Source organism: Canis aureus, chromosome 31, assembly GCF_053574225.1.
Source record: "Canis aureus isolate CA01 chromosome 31, VMU_Caureus_v.1.0, whole genome shotgun sequence".
NCBI classification, from domain to species: Eukaryota; Metazoa; Chordata; class Mammalia; order Carnivora; family Canidae; genus Canis; species Canis aureus.
In genome coordinates, this window is record NC_135641.1 from 27813539 (window position 1) to 27834767 (window position 21229).

At 36.6% G+C, this 21229-nt stretch overlaps 1 protein-coding gene across 3 annotated transcripts in view; it reads left to right on the forward strand.

The window, feature by feature from the left end:
- The window catches only part of CCDC50 (coiled-coil domain containing 50), a 74031-nt gene that overhangs the window by 25881 nt on the left and 26921 nt on the right, over positions 1–21229 (forward strand). For all 3 annotated transcript variants that reach the window (XM_077880086.1, XM_077880088.1, XM_077880087.1), the window contains 4 exons: positions 3399–3461; positions 4274–4400; positions 9600–9690; positions 18273–18390. In XM_077880086.1, the coding sequence (XP_077736212.1) occupies positions 3399–3461; positions 4274–4400; positions 9600–9690; positions 18273–18390 (399 nt within the window). The remainder of the gene's footprint in view (positions 1–3398; positions 3462–4273; positions 4401–9599; positions 9691–18272; positions 18391–21229) is intronic.

Sequence of the window (21229 nt, forward strand, 5' to 3'; positions counted from 1 at the left end):
GACCATTGAAGTTTGAATGGGAATGAAGGAGAGTGTTGGTGTTGCCTTAATATCAACATCAGCCTGAAATTCGGATGAGTGAAAGTGAACATAGGAGGGAGAAAGTTTGAGACGTGGGAAGGTAAGAGCTCAAGGTCCAATGATACATCTTAAATGTGCTTGCAGGGAAAGATGGTGAGATGAGTTTATGCTGTTTATCCTCAGTAGTGTTTATACTGTTTACTTCAAAGTAGAGTAGATTAGGGAAGGAACAACTATCTAGGCTCTGAACTTGGCCTGGCTGTGAAGTATTTCTGTAATTCCCAGCCTGGATACTGATTTAAAAGGTGGCTGAATGTGTGATTTTTTTCCAGCTAGTAGTAGAGTCACGATGCAAAGATATATCTTGAAGGGAACTAGAGTGGATGCAGAAGAAACTGGATTAAACACATAATACTTGGTATAAGTGAGATTATCTATTTGAAAGTTCTTATTAAGCTCTGAAGTGCTAAATCAGCGTATTGACAGTATAATTCCATGTATGAGTGTGTGCACTTCCTTCTAGTCCTTGAAGAGCTTCTAGATTCTCTGCTAGCTCAAGCCCTCACCCCTATATGCTGTAAGATTTAGGATCAAATCATGATAATTGAATGTACTTTGTTCTTGTTTAAATAGTAAGAAATCATTGAGAAGAGTCATTGTTATGGTAACTAGCGATTCATAAACTCCTTGTACCTGTTATGTCAAATGTGTCTTCATGTTTATGATTTAGCAATATATGCTACTGATGGAATTAAAGATGTGGATTTTAAAAATGTTTGTATTTAATTGTAGAATTTAAAATGCAATATAAAAATTACAAAAAGCAGAAGAAATACAAAATGTAAGAACCTAATAGATTTAATAGATGTTAATATTTGCCTTATTTGCAGTAGTCTTCTCTATTTTGTTCCTAAAACAAGAGAACACCTGATATAGCAAAGACACTCCTGCCCTTTGCTTCTCTCTACAGATGAGCACGATTCTAATTCAGTTTGTGTCAGTGCTGTGTATTAAAAACATATTTTTATTACAAGTGTTTAAGTCCATAAACATAATATTTTTAATGTTGCACTGACTAAAGCAAAAAAAAAATTATTGAAGTTCTTCACATGGGTATGCACATGGAAAATTGCAACGATTTTATAATTTTTTATTTTATTCAGCATGACATTAAAATATATATAAAATATATTGTTTGGCATAATTTTTTGCTCTGATAACATAAAGTGAAGTGGCTTTTTTTGTGAGTATAATATACAGGATGAAGTATGTTTTACATTGTGAGCTACTACATACCATATATACTTATGTGTGTAGGTGTGTGTGTGTGTGTGTGTGTGTGTGTAAAACTGAAAAAGTTTCTCCATACCATAATTTCCTCCACTGTGTATGCTATACTTTTTTCTATTCATTTTTTTTGAATCTATTAATTTTTAAATACTTGTTCTAGTCTTAGTAAATTGATTTGACCTAATAACAGGTTGTCATCCATGATTTGAAAAATAATCATCTCAACAATTAATCTAATCTTAATTAAGTTTAATACTGACTTTAGTATACACACATAAGCTTTTGCAGTAAAATAAAAGCACTTCAAATAATAAGGCAACATATTAAGATAGCATTCTTTTGAACAAGATTTGATTATATTCATTTTGGCTAATTCATTCTGAATATTTGTTTTCTGTGAACTAAATTCATACATGTTTTAGCCATTTAATCAATTAATATTAATTAGCTAAGCATTTTAGGGAATGCATGTTGATCAATATCGAATATCTCCTTTCAGTCTGTTCCAACCTCATGGTTTGCCTGAAGTCCAGGAGGGCTGTCATGGTTTCAGGGAAGGAAAGAGCCCTTACTGGCTGGGACACTGACTTCTAGCCTTGTCACCAACAGACTCCATTTGGCCTTAATAATAGCCTTTGTTCCTTACAGCCCTCACTTTCCTCACCTGTTAATTGAAAGGGTTCACCAGGTCATTTTGAAAGCACTTTCATTCTCTGAAATACAGGGTAACTAGGATCAGGGACACAGTTGTTACAACTTGCTGAGAATATATCTGATGTCAAAGCACAGGACTTTTTACTGGAATTACTAGTTTCACAGTTGCATTTGAACAAGGGTAAGCAGTTCATATATAGTTTAAGCGGTTCTTAGGCAGAAATGATTTGTAAAACCATTTTGGAGCAACCTATTGTCCAAGATCTACCTACTTTTTTTATGGCATTATTTCTCAGGGACAGGGCTACATGAGTGTATATGTTAGCATATGTAAGTGCTAAAAATAGCAAAAATGTGTGTGTGGTTTTTTTAAATTCCATTTTAGGTAAACGTCCTCATAGGCAAATCCAAAGCTGCGGAAAGAAATCTATAACCTCTGCTAATGCTATGGTATAGTTTCTGGAATCCTAGATAAATCCCTAGTACTAGTTTATGGCTTTGAGGACTTTTCCTTTTTAATGTGAGTTACATGTTGGGAATAGAGCAAGAAGTTACCGTCTAAACTACATGTCCTTCAAACAAGTAAAAAAGCACATGTCATAATAAGAATCCTTCATAAGTATTATTTTATGTATATGTTTGTTTTAAGAAACAGGAGTTTAAATTGCTGTTTAGGGTAGAACAGACCTTGGAGACCATCTTTTCCCATTTGCTTCTAAAAAGGCCACTAAATGCTCCTGCCCCGATCTCCAAATTGAGGCAACATTAGGGACGGATTCCTGGATCCTCTAAGGTTCCCATTTTCTTTTGGTGTACAGATTCATTTTAGGAAGCTCTACATTTAGGGACATGTAAGGAGCCAGTTCTAACTCATGTCTGAGGGTGTGGACCCATTAAAGAATGTGATTATCCTTGACAAAGAGATCTGCCCCTACCTGAGGGACTAATAAATGTATGTTTTTCTTTAGAGATACCAAGATAGCTGTCAGTCTCTGAGAGAGGATCCCCTCCACCCAGATAACTGAGGAAAAGGCTAGATAGATTTCTCTTAACTCCTCTGATATGCGAGGACTCCACTTTCTCTCATCTGCAGTATGCAGAATGTTCTTGTCTCTTGTATTATGGCAGTAGCACTTGCTCTCTCTTAGCGGACTAGAATTTCTGGACCTCTGAGTTCTGATTCTGTGGTTAGTATAGGTAGGCCAGGAATAAGAGCTAACCATTATTTTGTGACACCCTGTGCTTGGCACTAAGCACGTACTATGTGGATTTTTATGATTGAAGACTTTATACTAACTAGTCACTATTTTACATTGCATGTTATCTTATAATATTAGAATTGATTTTTGAAGTAAACACAATTCTTTTTTAAAAAACTATAAAATATTACCAATGAGCCTTCTTGTCTTCTTCTCTTCCCTCATCCTTTGCAGTGTGCCGAGATTTTGCTGTTTTAGAGGACCACACCCTGGCCCACAGCCTACAGGAACAAGAGAGTGAGTAATGGCCCTCATTATGTTTCTTCTGTTTTCTTTTTTAGTGGTAGCTTGAGGCAGGTTTCTTAGGGTGAGACAGCCAGGAACAGAGTCACCAGGCCTACACTGTCCATCTATCCTGGGGGATTTATCTAGGCAAATGTCACCTGGGTGGGGGATGAAATTCTGGGTATTTTGAAGTATGACAGCTGCCAGGGATTAGGAGACTGTTGGGTGTATGGAAGGAGAAGGGGGACTTGAACTTTTTCTCTTGCCTTAGTGTTATAGGAAGGAGACACTATCTGGCATCTATCCCTTCCCCTAGAAGAGGGGCTTGAACATCTTTCCAAGGCATTGGCAGTATCTGGATTGTGGAGTCTTCATAGTATTTATATATGTAATCATGGAAGCTAAATCCAGCTAAAGTTGTATTTGTTACATAAAAGTACATATTTGTGAATATGTAATTTAAGAATCATTAATTCACATGTCAATATAAACATTAAGTATTGAAAAATGTAATTTATAAATAGAGTGACAACTGGTGGAGCAGAGGAGCCGTGGCCTTAGAGCATTTGTGTGGAAGTCCTGGCACTACCACTATTTTGCCATGTGACCAGGAGCAAATTACTTAACCTTTCTGATCCTCATTTTACTTAATGGAAAGATACAAAGAAGTTGCCTGTTATATAGCATTATTGAGAGCATAAAATGAAGTCATAGGTGTGAGGCTCTTTTTAAGGGAAAAGCTCTTCTTAAGTTATTCTGAGGCATACTATTAATAAGCCAAAAACTGAAACATTGTTATTCCTGTCTTCAATATTTCTGTCCAGTTGAGCATCATTTGGCATCGAACATTCAACGGAACCGTTTGGTCCAACATGATCTCCAGGTGGCTAAGCAGCTTCAGGAGGAAGACCTGAAAGCTCAGGCTCAGCTCCAGAAGCGCTACAAAGACCTGTGAGGATTTGGGGGTGGGAGGGACTCACGCTGGGACTGATTTTCTCTGTGGAGCAGCAGGGCAGGGAAGAGACTCCGTGTCTGTCCCTCTCCTGCCTTTCACTATTCAATTATAAATCCTGTAGTGGCTATCCTATAGTTTTCTTTGATTTGAAAATTTTTCTCTGTTGTTGGAACACTTTCTAGGTTTTGGGACATGTGGATTCTAATATGAACTCAGCACTTTTAACTTTAGGACTGTGAGCCATTTGGTCCATCTCTCTGAGTCTATATTTCTTCCCTGTAGCATGTGGAAAATAATCTCTGTCCCTTTGCCTTGTAGGTGGTTTGGGAGGAATCCAGGGAAATAGTGGATATCAAAGAACTTTCTGAGTTGTTTTGGATTTCTTTACTCTTTTCTAGGGGTACTCTTTCCTACAGTTCTTTCCTGGGGGTGTTTGCTGCTATTATTTTCCTTGAACCTCTTGCTTTTCAGGGAGAGATAGAATCTTCTGGAATGCTTTTTTTTTTTTTTTAAGATTTTATTTATTTATTCATGAGAGACACAGAGAGAGAGAGAGAGAGAGAGAGGGGGGCAGAGACACAGGCAGAGGGAGAAGCAGGCTCCATGCAGGGAGCCTGATGTGGGACTTGATCTCGGGTCTCCAGGACTCGATCCTGGGTCTCCAGGATCACACCCTGGGCTGAAGGTTGTGCTAAACCACTGAGCCACTCGGGCTGCCCTGGAATGCTTTAAATTACACCCTCAGTTATCTTTATAACTCCAGCATGTGACAAAAGTTCTTTCTTAGTCTCCTCCTTTAATAGTTAGGTAAATGGAAAGATCACATGTAAGGTCTCTTCCAGCACAATGACTTGTTCTTTTCCAATGCTTTAAAAGCTCACAGGGTGCATTTCTTAATTGAGAGTGGCCCCCATCCTTAAATCTCAATGATGGATTTTACCACAAGGTATTGTTTTAAGGAGGAAAGGGCAAAGGAAGAAGTGAAGGCACCCCTCAATTTAATGTCATTCTTGTTCAGAGAAACAGGAAAACCTATTATTTGTGCTGTCTTTGAGGAAGGGTTTATCCTTCTGTTTTATTATTCATAGAGAGAACTTTAGTTATCATTTTGTTCATCTTCCTTATTTTGGAAAAAACGCTGTCACTGACTTTTGCTATACCTGTCACCATGAAAGGCACTAGAGACCAGAGATAGGAGTAAAATATAGCCATTGCCCTTAAGAGCCTCAGAATAAAGCTCTGAGCATTATAAATCTCCAGATAATCTCACAAGCCACAGGAAATTGAAGAATACAGTTCATTCCTATGAAGAGAGGAGACTGGGAAAACCATCCCAACAAAGATACAGGTAATCTGAACCTTGATGGTTAATTAGAAATGTGTAGTCCTAGCTGGGGAAAACCATTCTCGCCAGAGGAGGTAATAGGGAAGGTAAGAGGTAAAAGAACTTGGAATCTCATGGTACCTACACGATGTTCAGTCTTGCTGGACTACAGGGTGTGATTAAGGGCATGGGTAGGGGATGAGGCTGGAAAAGTAGTCAAAACCTGGACCGAAAGGTTACATAAATTATGTTTTTAGGAATTTAGATTTTGCAGATTTTATATTAGAAACAACAGAGAACCTGTTGGGGTTTTCATTTTGAGGCCTAGTTTGTGGACTGGGTAGGTGGAGGATTGTGAAGGCCGCTATTGAGCAATGGTCAAATGAAGAGACGACAAGGTTTGATTTGAGGGTAATAGAAATGGAGTTTAAAGAGAGAGATTTGAGGGATATCTGGGTGGCTCAGTTTGTTGAGCGACCAACTCTTGTTTTCAGCTTAGGTCATGATCTCAGGGTCATGAGATTAAGCCCTGCACTGGGCTCCGTGTTTAGGGCAGAGTCTGCTTGGGACTCTTTCTCCCTGTGTACCTCCTCCCTGCTCTCTCTCTCTCTCAAATAAATAAATAAATCTTTCAGAAGAGATTTGAGATGTGTAGAGAGGTTCGGGGTCACAACCAGGTGAAGATCAGAGCCAGAGCTAGAAAAATATTCTAGAGTTCTCAACTATTCTGTATATGATCCACAGTGCTTTGCTATGAAAGGCAGTTCTCAGGCTGGTGTAGAGGTTTAAGATCCTGAATTAGGGTAATGATAGCATAATGAGATTATTCAGAGATTCTTGAGATAAAAATAAAACACTAAATATAAATGAAGATTCAGGGAGTGATGGATTATAGGTCTTAAATTAGAAGAGAGCCAGGTATTATATTTCTGCCTGGGACTTCAGGGTTTGGCAGATAGTCCTAACTGAAATAAGGAAGTTTCATGATTTTCACACTCTGGTAATTTTGACAGTTGCACATCACTGGATGGGTGAAATGCTGTAAATATTAATGAACTGGAACCTCCCACTCAATCTGCATCCTGGGGGCCCTGTCCAGCGTCAGATTTGCCAGTTGTTGACTACTTCTTTATCACTTGATTTTGCTTCCTCTGGATTCTGTATAATTGGCTGAATGAATTAAATCTGGTCCTTCATGGCAATATGATTTGAAGTAATTAAGCTTAGCTTAAACCTCAATTCTTTCTTTCTTTTTTTTTTGTTTGTTATTTTTTAAAAACATTTTTATGGAAGTTCATTTTAGTTAAAATACAATGTATTATTATTAGTTTTAGGGGTAGAATTTAGTGAATCATTTAGTTGCATGTAATACCTAGTGCCCATTCCATCAAGTGTACTCCTTAATGCCCACCACCCATCCCCCATGCTCCCTCCCACCCACCTCCCCCACCCTGTAACCCACATTTTGTTCTCTGTAGTTAAGAATCTCTTACAGTTTGTTTCCCTCCCTGTTTTTATGGTTTTATTTTTCCTTCCTTATCCTACGTTCATCTATTTTGTTCCTTAAATTCTGCATGTGAGTGAAATCATATGGTATTTGTCTTTCCCTGACTTCTTTGGCTTAGTATAAAATCTTCTAGTTCCATCCAAGTTGTTGCAAATGGCAAGATTTCATTCTTTCTGATGACTGAGTAATATTCCATTATAAATATATACCACATCTGCTTTATTCATTCATCTGTTGATGGACATCTAGGCTCTTTCCATGGTTTGGCTATTTTCTATACGAGGAGATACATCTATGTCAGTTGTGATCTTTAACATTTCATTTGGATTTGCCTTCTCTACCGAGCTTCTGCTTTCTTCCCATCTGTTATCATCTGCATTTAATTAACAATTGCTAAGTCCTGTGTAGATTCTACATGAATTTGGGAGATGCATATAGAGGCATACTTGAAAACTAAGACCATGATTTTGTGTATGATTCTTAATTATTAGAAGTGAGTAAATGAAAAGAGGTTATATAATAAAACCTATTCTGAGTAGTTATTTTTTTCTTTTCAGTACTTTGGCTTGAGTGGATAAGAGTCCTAAAATGTTAGACCTATTAAATGAAGTCGTTAAGTGCAAATACTTTTATAGCTGTTAAATTGACACAAGAGGATGCAGCTCACTGGCTGTCAGTGGCAGAACCAGACATCACATCTGCAGCCACCTTCTCCAGTGGTTTTCCTACTGATTCTAACGGAATCTTGCCATCCCTTCCCTGTGCTGTCTTACTTTCTTTTCCTTCTTTTCTGTCTTGTGTGTGCATAACACATGTGTACACACCTGTGTGTGTGTCACATCTTCCACCAACACCTACCTATTTCCAAGCATGTTAAGTGACCCATTTCCATACAAATTAAAATAATTCTTTCCTCTCAGTTTTGTCAGAATAGAATATATGGATTTTAATTCCTCAATTGAAGTTAGGATTATTGCTCTCTACAACACTTTTAAATTACAAAATGCTGTTTGTTAAATATGGAACATATAACCAAGACTGAGATTCACTGAGTATTTTTTTTAAGTGGATTCCACACCCAGCATGGAGCCCAATGCAGGGCTTGAACTTGGGATCTTGAGATCAAGACCTGAGCTGAGATCAGGAGTCAGTGCTTAACTGACGTGCCACCCACATGCCCCTACTGAGTATTTAAAGTTCACTTGGCAGGGGGAGAATGAGAGGATTTATTTGTTTAGGAAACAACTGCATCTATAAATCACAATTATGATTTTATTCCAGCATCTTTTTAAATAGTAAGCTCTAAACCTGTCTGTGGTCTTCATTCCTAGTTAACAGTTTTGTGTAAAAATTGGCTCTCCAGAACTATCACATTCTGGAGATTTAGGCTTCCCAATGACTTTTCTTGAAACCTGAATCCAGAAGACATATGGACTTGTAACCATCTCTGAGAGATCCAAACCCTATTTTTTGTTTGAACTGCTGTTTTAGAGGTTCTGTTTTAAAGGATCTGTTTCTCCCACCAAAATCATTCTCTTGTTTTTTTCACCAAAAAAGTATTGTGAGCTTCTGAGTGCAGAGTGAAGATTTACTCATGTTTGCTTCCTCAGTGAGGAGCATAGTGCCTGGACCACAGCAGGTGCTATTTAAATCTTTGTTGAATGCATGAATGCCCAAACAAACTATGCTAGCTACAGTATTACAACATTTGGTTTTCTTAGGGGCTTGAGTATGAAGAAAACTGGCATCAGCCAGGAGGTGTCTATTGTGAATTGAAGCTGGGGAGTATTTTAAGTATTAGTGAAACTGAAAAATACATCCAATCATTTTAAAGTCATACCACCTCGAAGTGATTCCGGTGATATTTAGTGAGCTCTCCCCCAATTTTTTCTGTGTACTCCCTATCTTTATTTGGGTATTTGTGGACATTAATCTCAGAGTGTATGTTTCCTCTGCAGAATCTTGAGAAAACATGCCTCTCTGTAGAGTGGCCCCAGTATGGTGAGGTGATTCAGGAGTGCAGAAAAAGCATGGGACTTTCCATTGTAGTGTCTGGGGATCAGAATCTGGTTCTGGCGCTTATTTTCTCTGTGATCTTAGGGAAGTGGTTTGACTACTCAGCCCCAGCTTTTTTTTTTTTTTTTTTTTCTGTAAGATGTAACAGTATCAAACTCTTTACATCACTATTGTGAGGATTAAATGATAGAAAAACGTACAGGGGCTTATAGTGAGTATTCAGTAAATTGTGTTATTTTTAGGAAAAATCATTTCTTATTTTCTTTATTCATAGTGTCTTTCTTTCTTTCTTTCTTTCTTTCTTTCTTTCTTTCTTTCTTTCTTTCTTTCTTTCTTTCTTTCTTTTAGTGAACAACAAGACTGTGAAATTGCTCAGGAAATCCAGGAGAAGCTGGCTATTGAAGCAGAAAGACGACGCATTCAGGAGAAGAAGGATGAGGTACAACTTAGATAATGCCCCTCTACCCTAGCAGAGGAGGGACTGCTTTCAGTATTCATAGGCTCAGGGTAGGGTTGCCAGGTGGGCAGGTGAGCTCTTGTCTTTGGGGTGCGTAGTCTGAGTGTTGCCTTCCATAGACCACTGTTTATTGCCCCTTGATAACCTAATAAGTGAAATCTTAAAAGATAACGATAATTGAACGTAACATGTGAATTAGTCTCCTAGGACTGCTTTAACAAATGACCCTAAACTTGTTGGCTTAAGACAGTGGGAATGCCAAAGATACAGTTGCAATGAACCGCTGGGACACCTGCACCCCGATGTTTCTAGCAGCAATGGCCACAATAGCCAAACTGTGGAAGGAGCCTCGGTGTCCATCAAAAGATGAATGGATAAAGAATATGTGGTTTATGTATACAATGGAATATTCCTCAGCCATTAGAAACGACAAATACCCGCCATTTGCTTCGAGGTGGATGGAACTGGAGGGTATTATGCTGAGTGAAATAAGTCAATCGGAGGACAAACATTATATGGTCTCATTCATTTGGGGAATATAAATAATAATGAAAGGGAATAGAGGGGAAGGGAGAAGAAATGGGTAGAAAATGTCAGAAAGGGAGACAGAACATGAGAGACTCCCTAACTCTGGGAAATGAACTAGGAGTGGTGGAAGGGGAGGAGGGTGGGGGATGGAGGTGACTGGGTGGTGGGCACTGAGGGGGGCACTTGACGGGATGAGCACTGGGTGTTATTCTGTATGTTGGCAAATTGAACACCAATAAAAAATAAATTTATTATTAAAAAAATAAAATAAAAATTCAAAAAAAAATTGCTATTGCTACTGAAAAAAAAAAAAAAAAAAAAAAAGACAGTGGGAATGTATTCTCTCAGTTCTGGAGGCCAGAAATCTGAACCAAAGTTTTTGTGGGGCTTTGCTGCCTCTGGAAAAGATGATGCTTTGCCCCTTCCAAGCTTCTAGTGGCTCCTGACAGTCTGGCATTCCTTGGCATGTCACTGCGTCCCTACAGCCTCTGCCTCTATTGTCACATGGCCTTCTTTGCTGTATCTTTGTGTCCTCTTGTTTTCTTATAAGGAAACCACTGATTGGTTCTGGGACCCACTGTAGTCTAGCATGATCTTAACTAATGACATCTGTGAAGACCTTATTTTTGAATAAAGTCCTTTTCTGGGGTTCGTGGTAGAAATGAATTTTTAGGAGACACTCTTTGACCCAGTACAGGCTGTATTCCTGTGATCTTGAGAGGGAAAGCACAGACCTGAGCGTAGGCTGAACGGGAGTCAGTACATGTCATTGTGGGAGGTCACAAGCTGCCGTTGCTCTCACTCTTCGTTGCTTCTGGCTTCACTCTTCTATGAGTTCTGCCTCAAAGAACTAATCTTTTGGATTCTGTGGATATTTTAAAATTGTATTGTTTTTAAAGCTGAAAATGACTAAAAGTATCAATAGTGGCTTGTTGGTAAGAAGACTTGAATTTGCAGTTAACTAACTTGAATTTGCCTTTGTGTTGGACTTTTAGCATATCTTACAAACAATTCCTTTTCATTGTATATTGATTCTGCATCTGCCTTCTTTGAAACCAATTGTGCTGTTCTTGGTCACAGGTTAAGGTTATATTAAAGAAGAAGATGATTTATAATTTTAATAGGATTGCCATAAATTTATTGTATGTATACTCAAATATTTTTCTGGGTTAAAAGGGGCACTATTAATAATTACATAAACTGGGCCTATCCTGAGTACCAGCACATGTGATCATCCTGTTAAATAGGTGGGATGAGGGCCATCCGTAAACTAGCCTGCATATACTGCTGCTCCCACAGAGCCATCCTTGTTCCTATAAGACTCCTAGTACTATGCCAGGTGAGCATGAGACACCTGGTATGTGTGTATTTAGCTGTTTTTTTTTTTTTTTTGTTTTTTTGTTTTTTGTTTTTAAGAAACAAACCTTGATTTTGTAATAATCAGAACTGCAAGTAAGAATTAAGAATTCCCTTTTATCCTTCCTGTTATCAACACAGGAACTCTTTCTTACTACAGGATGTGTTGCCTCTCTGTAGTTAATACTTTGCTTTTAGGGATGAAACTGGAACTGAAAGGAGTGATTATATTTTCTAAACAGGAAAGCTTTTATTTTAAAAATAACAGAGTAATGAACTTGGCTTCTTATAAATGCTACTGGTGTCCTGTGATTTTTTTTTTCTCCCATTCGGGAAAAACAGGGGAGAATGAAAAACCAAAACACTTTATTTAGGCATGTAGAATCTAAACAGCGATCATACTAAATAGTCTCATGGTAATACTATATAAAAGTAAGCAGTTTAGTGATTAATTCTTTTTCAGATGAAGAAATTAAAACTTGAAGAAGTCAGTGTCTGTTCCCCAGCTATAATAAGATTCCAGAGAAATGTCTCAATAGTTCAGGTCCTCTGACTGACCACTTCGGACACACATGACTGTGATTCAATAGACAACATGTAACCTTTGGAGTCAGACTGCCTTGGGTTTGAATCTTAGCTTTTTAACTTTTGGCTATGACTTTCGAATCTCACTTAACCTTGTAGAACCCAGGTTCCAAATTGAAGATAGCATGATAATTGTACAAACCCTGGAGGGCTGAGTGAGATCATGTATGTAAGGCCTCTGAGACATATTAAGTTAATAATTTCTTTCTTTTTTACTTTCTTGCCAATTTTTTCCACATCCTTATGCCCTTTATAACAGCTCTTATTTCTCTTACATAGAGATGTATGCTAAATTAGAAAGGGAAAAAATAAACAGGCTTAAGTATATTCCAGTCTAGTGTGATCTGAGTAGTCTTCATGCATTTCCTTGCCTTGATAGGCCTCCCAGCTGACTTGCCCTCCACTGCTGTTTGACCTGGTGAAATGGCCCCATTCCCCAGTGCAGTGCAGAGAATTAAAGGAGAAATTCAGTAGGGGAGATTTAGTGAGACTAACCTTAAAAACTATGTTCAGACTCTGACTTTCTAGCTGATGCCTTAGATTAGAAGATGCCTACCATGCTGAGTTGTTCTCTTAACAAAAGATAGGACTCTCAGCCCACTGGTATGTTACTATATTAAATGAACAAGATTTGTAATAGTAAAGCTTATCATTGAAGGATGTATAATAATGCATATTTATTTATTTTAGTCCTGCAGAGGAGACTGAGACTGAGATGAGATAATAGTGGGGTTTTTCCAGCCAGCTCTTGAAAAAAATGTTGCCTGTTACTCATGAACTACCCTAATTCTTTTTAAAATTTTTCTCCATTTATGCTCTTCTGTTTCCTTGTGGAGTCTGCTTAGCTAGTAAGTTCTTACTGAACAGCAGGGCTGTGGAAAATTCCTCTCTGGATTTTCACCCAGATCTCATTTTCAGAGATTTTTGGGGTCAACTCTCTTTAGTAGTTTATTACCCTTCAAACAACCAGATGTAGAATCCAAGGCCTCTTTTCTCTTGGGACAGAGTATTTTTCCTGCATAGCATTGTACATGAGAAGTTATACAATTCTGTGTGGGTGAATTAGCATTTCTAGCTTTGTTATGGTATAATTTTATTGTGCTTTTTAACACAGCACAGATGTAAGGCAACTAGCATTTCCATGCAGAGAGGCAGATGTAGAAAAGTTTTTTTAAAAAAGAAAGGAAGAAAAAAAAAGAAAGGAAGAAAAGAAGGAAAGAAAGAAAAAGAAAGATCTTTAGTATTCTTACCAGCATTGCAGCTTCCCCCTTCCTGCTTCTCCCTTACTTTCCCCCTTCTCTTTCTTCTTTCTTTTTTTTCTCCCATACTCCCTCCCTCTCTTCCTTCTTTTCAGCTTTTCTCCTTTAAAAACAAAAACAAAAACAAAACAAAAAACAAAAAACATTTTTACATCGTGTGACTATAGTAGTTCCATTTCTCTCTAGGCCTCTGTGGAAGCAGGGTTTTGTAGCCTTTGGGAATAGTGGACTGTATGTGTTTGTAACTAAGAAAAGTGGACTAATTCCACCGGGATCATTCTCTTTGGTCACAGCATAAGCATTTGTCATTGTTGTTTCATAAAGCTAAGGAATGTGTTTAGTCGATTTAAGTAATTTTTAAATAAAACTCCTAAGCATATGTGTGTGTGTTTAAATATCTATAGATATACATATATGTTTCTTTATACATATATGTTTCTTTTGAACCTACGTCCAAATATATGTGAAATGTGCAACTATTTTAGGGCAAAAGTTTTTTTTTTTTTTTTGCTTAAGGAAACATTAGCATGACCATATTATGAAAAGTCTGTGGCACTAGTCCAACAGTTTGAAGCCATTTATAATATGAACTGTTCAGGGATAAACTTAGTAACGAGTTTACATTAAAAATTAATCTAGTGTGAACCATGGTATTTTTTCATAACATTCTTCAAGTGATTAGAATTTCATATTCTAAAATGATATTTATGTAAGTTGGTAATAATTAGAGCATACTTCAAATAGCAGTACATTTTAGCTACTAAAAAAAAATGCCTTATGTTTTGGTACTTTAAAAATAAGATTATGCATATATGGCCAGAAAGGGGGAGTGAGTAGAAGGTTGTTGACTGAGAAGATTCTTCTCTCTTCTTATCTTGGTCATAGTGATGTTTTTACATCCATAGAATTGTTACGTTGTTTTCCAGTCTTAAACCCCACTGGAGAGTATACCTGTTCTGAGTTCCCTACTGAATTAGATGTTACTTGCTAGTTGATAAAGAAGTGTAGCAATCTAATGGAATGGGTTTCTTCTTTTCTCTTTCTGATAGTTATTTAATAATCACATTTTTAGATTTCCTTGATTGTTTTTATGCCAAAGATTTCCTAATTTTGAAACCTACTACCATTGAGGAATAGAAGTAGAAACTTTCAGGGGAGAAGTAACCCTGATATAAAATCATATAAACCAAAAAAAAAAAAAAAAAAAGCCTAAGGAACCCAACATAATAGTTTAGTAATTTTTTTTAAAGATTTATTTATTTGAGAGAAAGACAGACACAGAGTATCAGCAGGGGGTGAGGGTGGGGAGGCAGAGGGAAGAGACAGTGAATCCCAAGCAGACTCCCCCTGAGCATATGGCCTGGTATGCAGGGATCAATCCTATAAGCCTGAGATCATGACCAGCTGAAGTCAAGAGTTGGACAATCATCCCACTGAGCCACCCAGGTGCCTCAATAGTTTAGTAATTTGTCATCTACTTGGGAATGATGTGTTAGGCTCTTCTGGGCTCCACTATGCCTTGTTTGTGATAATGCCTTTCTTAGAGCACTCACTTTTGCATATCTTAAATTATACTAATCATTTTGCTTCTAAAACTTAATAGGTAAGAACCTTGAGGATATTGACCACATATCCTGTTTTCTCTACAGGTCTGTAGGAGAATGTTTGGTCCATTGAAGGCAATTAGTAAGACTATGTTTTCATTAAAATGACTTGTTTTATCATCTAGAGATCCTTAACTGTGTTCTGTCTTATGTTCATAGTTTAAAATTTTCAAGATTTGGATACCATAGTGAGTTTTCATTCCAATAAATGTATTTACTAGAAAGTCTTCTAATTACAGTTTTTTGTTTTGTTTTGTTTTTTTCACATGAGCCCAAAGTAAGCCTACCTGATTAGTATGATTAATTAAAAAAATAATTTAAAATGACTTCAGAAGAGCTTATGAGTTCTTTTAGGTTTGTTTTCTCAAGTTATGTTTTATGAAACAGTAATTCCATTAGGTTTATACCTTTTATGTAAAAAGCTTTTTACTCAAAACAAATTTGAATATTTTTAGGTTATAGGAAGATGACAGGTTTCTTTTATCAAAGTTTTAAAATAATCTATTGTGCATTTCAAAGAGTTAGATGTAATGCAGGCTTTCCATTGAATGCTTTGTGTTTCTTGGAGAACCTTTAGAGACCAGCATTCTCAGGAATAGAGCTTTGGAAATGCTGTTCTAGACTAACCTTTACAGGAAGAAAGCTAAGGACCAAGGAGCTTGTTTATGACTAAGCTGCATGCAGCAGCATTGTGACTAACTGAAATCTTCAGTTTGTTTCAGGGGAAGTTTTTTCTACTGAAATCACCTCCCTGCAGGCAGTGCACAGTGATGTTGAAAAGTAGGGAGGGGCCCGCCCTTGGACTAAGCCACAGCTCTAAGTCAATCACTGGTCTGTGAAGTCTATCCTTTCCCTCCTCAAGCCAGCAGCCTTTCCTCTCACCAAGTGGAAGCTTACTCAAAAAGGAGCTGAGAGCTTAAAAGAGCAACAGGTTTGGGTGCTAAGGAGCATAACTGTTTCTCTCTTTGATGAAAAGCACTTTCTTTGACTGGCTAATGCACGGTAAACAAGTGGCATCATCCTTGTTTCTTTCCTCCTTGTTCTTCACACTGAGAGCACAGCTTATTACTGTATATTCATCAGGATGAAGTTCAGTAGCAGGAAAGCAATTGTAAGGTCTCTAAAGCATAGTTTCGTTAAATCATTTATGCTGGTAGTTGGACCTGGTAATTTTCCTGTTTATTTTTACTCAGTTACAGCAAGGGAAATTTCTTGTTTCCTCTAAAGCAAACCGTTTGTCGCGTTAGGTACTCAGTAAACATGATAGCTCAGGAAAGTTTTGCATTTTCTTCCTATCCTGCACTAAGAAGTATAGAGATTTGGGAAACTTTATTATAATAATAATAGCTTTGGGAGAACAGTTATCTGTTCTACTTGTCTCTCTTGAACTGATTGGTATATTACTTTATAAGATATCAAATACAATGAACCTGGTACAGGGGTTATATGTAGTAACAGATTTATTAAAATGATGCATTAGGAAATTAAGACATTGGACTTTAAGATTGACTAGTAATGTGTCTGTATAGATATATGTATGTATAGAATATGTAGATACAGATATGTATATATATCTATAGGTATGTATGTGTATGTGTGTGTATATACATATATAGAGAGTGAACATTGGGTAGTTAAGTAGCAGAAAGGTATGTACACCTTTCACAAAATTTTATGAGACACTTCCAGCATAGAAATCAGTTAGAGATAGTATGTTATTAGTATATTCATAAGCTTGAATTTAGGTATTCATTTAATAAAAAGGCAGATTTGTAAGGCCATTTTGATGATCATTGAAAGCTAAGTGTGTGGATGATCATTGTTGATTTACCTAGCTGCAGCATCCTTCATGTTTCTGCACTGACATGAAAGAAATTGATTCATCCAGATGAATTTTTTTGAAGTTTGCCTTCTAGTCTTCATATCGTCTTCATTTTGACTTATTTGGAAAATTGCAAAAGGGAGAGTAGTAATGAATTCTTGCTTCAAAATTTATATCAACATTTAAACACTTCTTGTCTTATATAAGTACTTAGTGTAAATAGAAAGTAAGCACCTTAAACTACCTATGATTATTATCATTTTTCACCAGTGAATGCTATTGCATATTTGTGTGATAGTTAAGAATCTGGTGAAGCTAGGGACCTTCTTTCCAAAAGAATGTACATGGAACAAAGTTTATGTGCTGTTTTGTGGGGCTTTCATAGAAATGAGCTTCAGTTTCAGAACACTGTCACTGGCTAGCTCAAAACCTTTAATAACCCTTCATCCCTTAAACTGTAGACTCCAGACTTCTTGAGATTGTGTGTTAAGGACTGCCTGTGTTCCAGTGTCAGAGTGTTTTTCCAGCCTCATCTTTCTCTTTAACACCATATCTCCTGTGTTCTAATGGACTGTTGGTTGTCACCCAGTTAAAACATTCATATTTTTTCTGAGGTTGTTCTCCCTCCTTACTTTGCCTATTGGAATCCAGTTCTTTATTCAAAACCTAATGCAAATGCAAAGACTTGCCATAATTAACTTCAGCAGAAATGAGATTTGCCTCTTTTATACGCACATTGACATTTTTACCCTCTTATTAAGGGATTTGTGATTTAATTGTATTGTAGTTATTTCTTATACCTTTGTTTTCTTACAATGATGGTAATCTCTTGGGAGGCAGGATCAGAACTCAGTAACTGCTAAAAACTTGCCTGAAAATGAAGCAAAGGGGAGACAGAATACTGTTTTTTCTTTTTCAGTGAAGACAGTGGTATTCTAATGAAAAGCTAAATCAGAATCAGCTGAAGAATTATAAAGCTTTAAAATTAAATTATACATATGATTTATAAAGTTTCATAGATTATTGCTCTCTTCTCCATGCAGACTTACTGAATCATAATCTGGAAAAAGGGCCCACAAATAAGTATTTTTTAAAAATCTGTTGTGTAACCAGCTTTAGGAATACTAGATTTGTATGACTCCAGATTGAGTTAGACATAAATTTTGATTTTTTTTTTAAACCTTTCTTGTTCATCTGGATCATACACTACTCCTGTTGAGCAGTTATCTATGGTGTTTGAATGGCATGAGTTCAATGCCAGGAAGTCTGGAAAGCTATGGACAGAACGCACAAAAGCTTGGCAATGGAATGTCAGACCACTGACTTAGAGAGCTACTGGATGGAATCTGTTTCATTATAAAAGGTTTCATTCTCTGGTAATATTGATTAGTGTTCTGTCTGTTTTTGCAGGACATAGCTCGCCTTTTGCAAGAAAAGGAGTTACAGGAAGAGAAAAAGCGAAAGAAACACTTTCCAGAGTCTTCTGGATCCAGTGCTTATGGAGATAGTTACTATTATGAAAATGGAGGTAACAATGGCTACATTATGACTTACTCTGTCTTTAGACTCAACCATAAGACACCCCTTTAAATTTGTAAAGTGACCTCAGGGCCCATAAGGATTTGTGGCCAAATTCTCTCTGAATCTATTGAATTCATCAGTTCCTTAGTTGAATAATCAGAGCCATTTTTATGGCTATTAAAACAATTGTGGTTTTGTAAGATTTGACATGCATTCTGTTGTGCTATAACCACTTGGAATGCTGTACTACATTCTAAACACATAAACTGGGCTGTAAAAAGTGGGGGTGTGTCTCTGGGCTTGATCTTTCTCAAGGAGTCTGGACAGAATGTCCGAAGCAGCAAAGTGCCATGAATGATGAAGATGGTACACCATACATCAGTTGGGTAATAAAACTTTTTCCCATGCCTCTTGTATTTCAAAAATAGGCCAATAACTATGTGTGTTGACGAAAAATTAAATTCTAAGATTCTGCATTCATTATTTACTCTTGATACTTTCTTGCTATTTGATTGCCATATAGAAAAATTCCTGAGGGAGAAGTCCCTTCTGAATTTCTCTACTCTAGTGCTTGCTTTTGCAGTGTGGTGACAGCAATGGTATTGTGGTGGCAATTGTGGTACTGGTGATTCTTTATCTTAAAAGTGTGTTGGGAAATGAGTATTTGCAAATATTGTTCTGCCTTTTTAAAAGATCTGTCAAAGGAGAGATATTCCCTATAATTCTAATGTCAGTATTTATTGTAGTTCAGCTTGGAGACCAAGCTTAGGGTAACAAGTAACACCTAAAGCAGTTCCTAGAAAGTAATAATATCAAGGTCAATGATCCCAAAGGCCCTTGTGAGCTAATTATCAATTATTCCTGTATAATTTCATAGTAAAAGGTAAATAGGTATTTGTCTTTGATGAGCAGAATGCAAGGTATGCATACATAGATGCTAGGATTACTACAGTTGAGTACAATCTTGCCCAGTCACGCTCTAAATTTATTGTTCTCAGTGGAGCTCCTTTCTATTGCATAGTAAGCGGGTTGATTCCCTATGGTTTGATGTGCTCTTCTTCCATATGTAAAATGCTCAGCTCTTTTTTGATAGTCACTTTCTACATGCTGATTTTTCTAATGAAATTGTGTATTACATCATTTAAAAAGAAAAAAAATATCGCCATATATTTCTGTGCTAGAGACCAGAAGGTCAAGAGTTTATTCTCCAGTTTTAATTAAAAGCTTAGAAATGTGCTCTGGTGTTTTCCATTTGTTTTTATATTTATTTCTGCTCTGGAATAGTTTTCACTGCAAATAAAAGTAACGATTTAAAACTATTAAGTCTATAAAAACATTAGGATGGCAAGTAATTAAGTATACTAAAGTATTAATTTTGGCCTTCCTCTATTAAAACCTTAGACTAATTTCAGTCGGGACTGAAATCTGGTGGTTTTAACCAGAGTGCTGTCATCCCTCTAGGACAGGAGACTATGTTAAGAATTTAGTAGTTTTTCAAGGACACCTTAAAGTAAAAACAAAAACAAAAACGTGATGTCATGATCTCCTGAGCCATATTCATGTAAATATTAAAATTCCTCTTCAGGTGTTGTTGTTCAGAGTTTATAGATTGCTGAACATGTGTGATCCTCATTCATTTACCTTTGAGTTAGACAAAGTTGTGTTCCACAAAAACCACATTATAATTCAGCTCTTACCCACAAAGTAATCCTTGTGTCCTTTGCAGTAGTCTTTTCCCAACACATAAGGATATTCTTTAATTGTATTTCCCTCTATATGTATACTATGATTTTTGCCTTAATTATGTAATAATTACAGTAGGTCATTACAGAAGTGGTCTTCTTTTTAGCTTTTATTTTACTTAAGCTTTAATCTTAAAAATGATCATTTATTGATTTTCTGCAAATCTGAAATTATCTAAAACATCTGTCAGATTTATATTAGTTGAAATGGTATGTCTTACTCATTCGTGAATCCATGTTTTTCTTTCAAAGCCATACCTGTATCATAGGCATATTAAGTAATTTTTTTTAAGTCATGGTCTTTGGAATCATAAGACCTTGGTTCAAGTTGCATCCCTTCATTAGAACAATTGCAGTGTTGAAGCTATCTACTATAATCATGCTAAGCCTTTTTCTCATTTGTAAAATATATATTTTAAAAATACATCCTGCATCTGGATGTTGAGAAGATCACCATAAATAATGTTATTTTGGCGAGGACTTCAAGTACTATTGTTTATACATATATCAATATTATGTGTGTATAACAATATCTTACATATCTAAACAAAAATCATCTTATTTTGAAAGAAAGACATGGAAACATACAAATAAAATGTGTACATAAATATGTATGTGTGTATATAAATGTAGGTATTGGCTATAAGGAAGTTAATTATATTTGCCAAATAACTTGGCCTCAAGAAACATAGAAGTCTCAGTCCTTAACTGGACAGAGTTCAGAGTTTCAAAAGATTAAGACAGATTCCCCCTCCCCAGTCTCTTTCCTTTCCCAGGTTTAAAGATAATCACAAGTGAACTAGACAAATGTTTTTTTTTTTTTTCTGTCAACTCTAATACAAATATAGTGACAGCTCTATTCTAATTCTTGAGCATAATTACCTAAAATAGAAGTACTAATATCAGTTAACTTTTTAGAAGAGATTAAAAACAACAGAACAATCATAGCTTCACATATCCATGTCAGAAACAAAGCTCTGCTTGTTTTTTGGGGGCTAGAAGGCAGACTTCATTCATGCAGCTCTCTGTGGGAACACTGGTATTAACACTAAACCATTGTTCCCTGGATGTGGTCATCATTTAAGTAGCAAGTCAATATTGTAT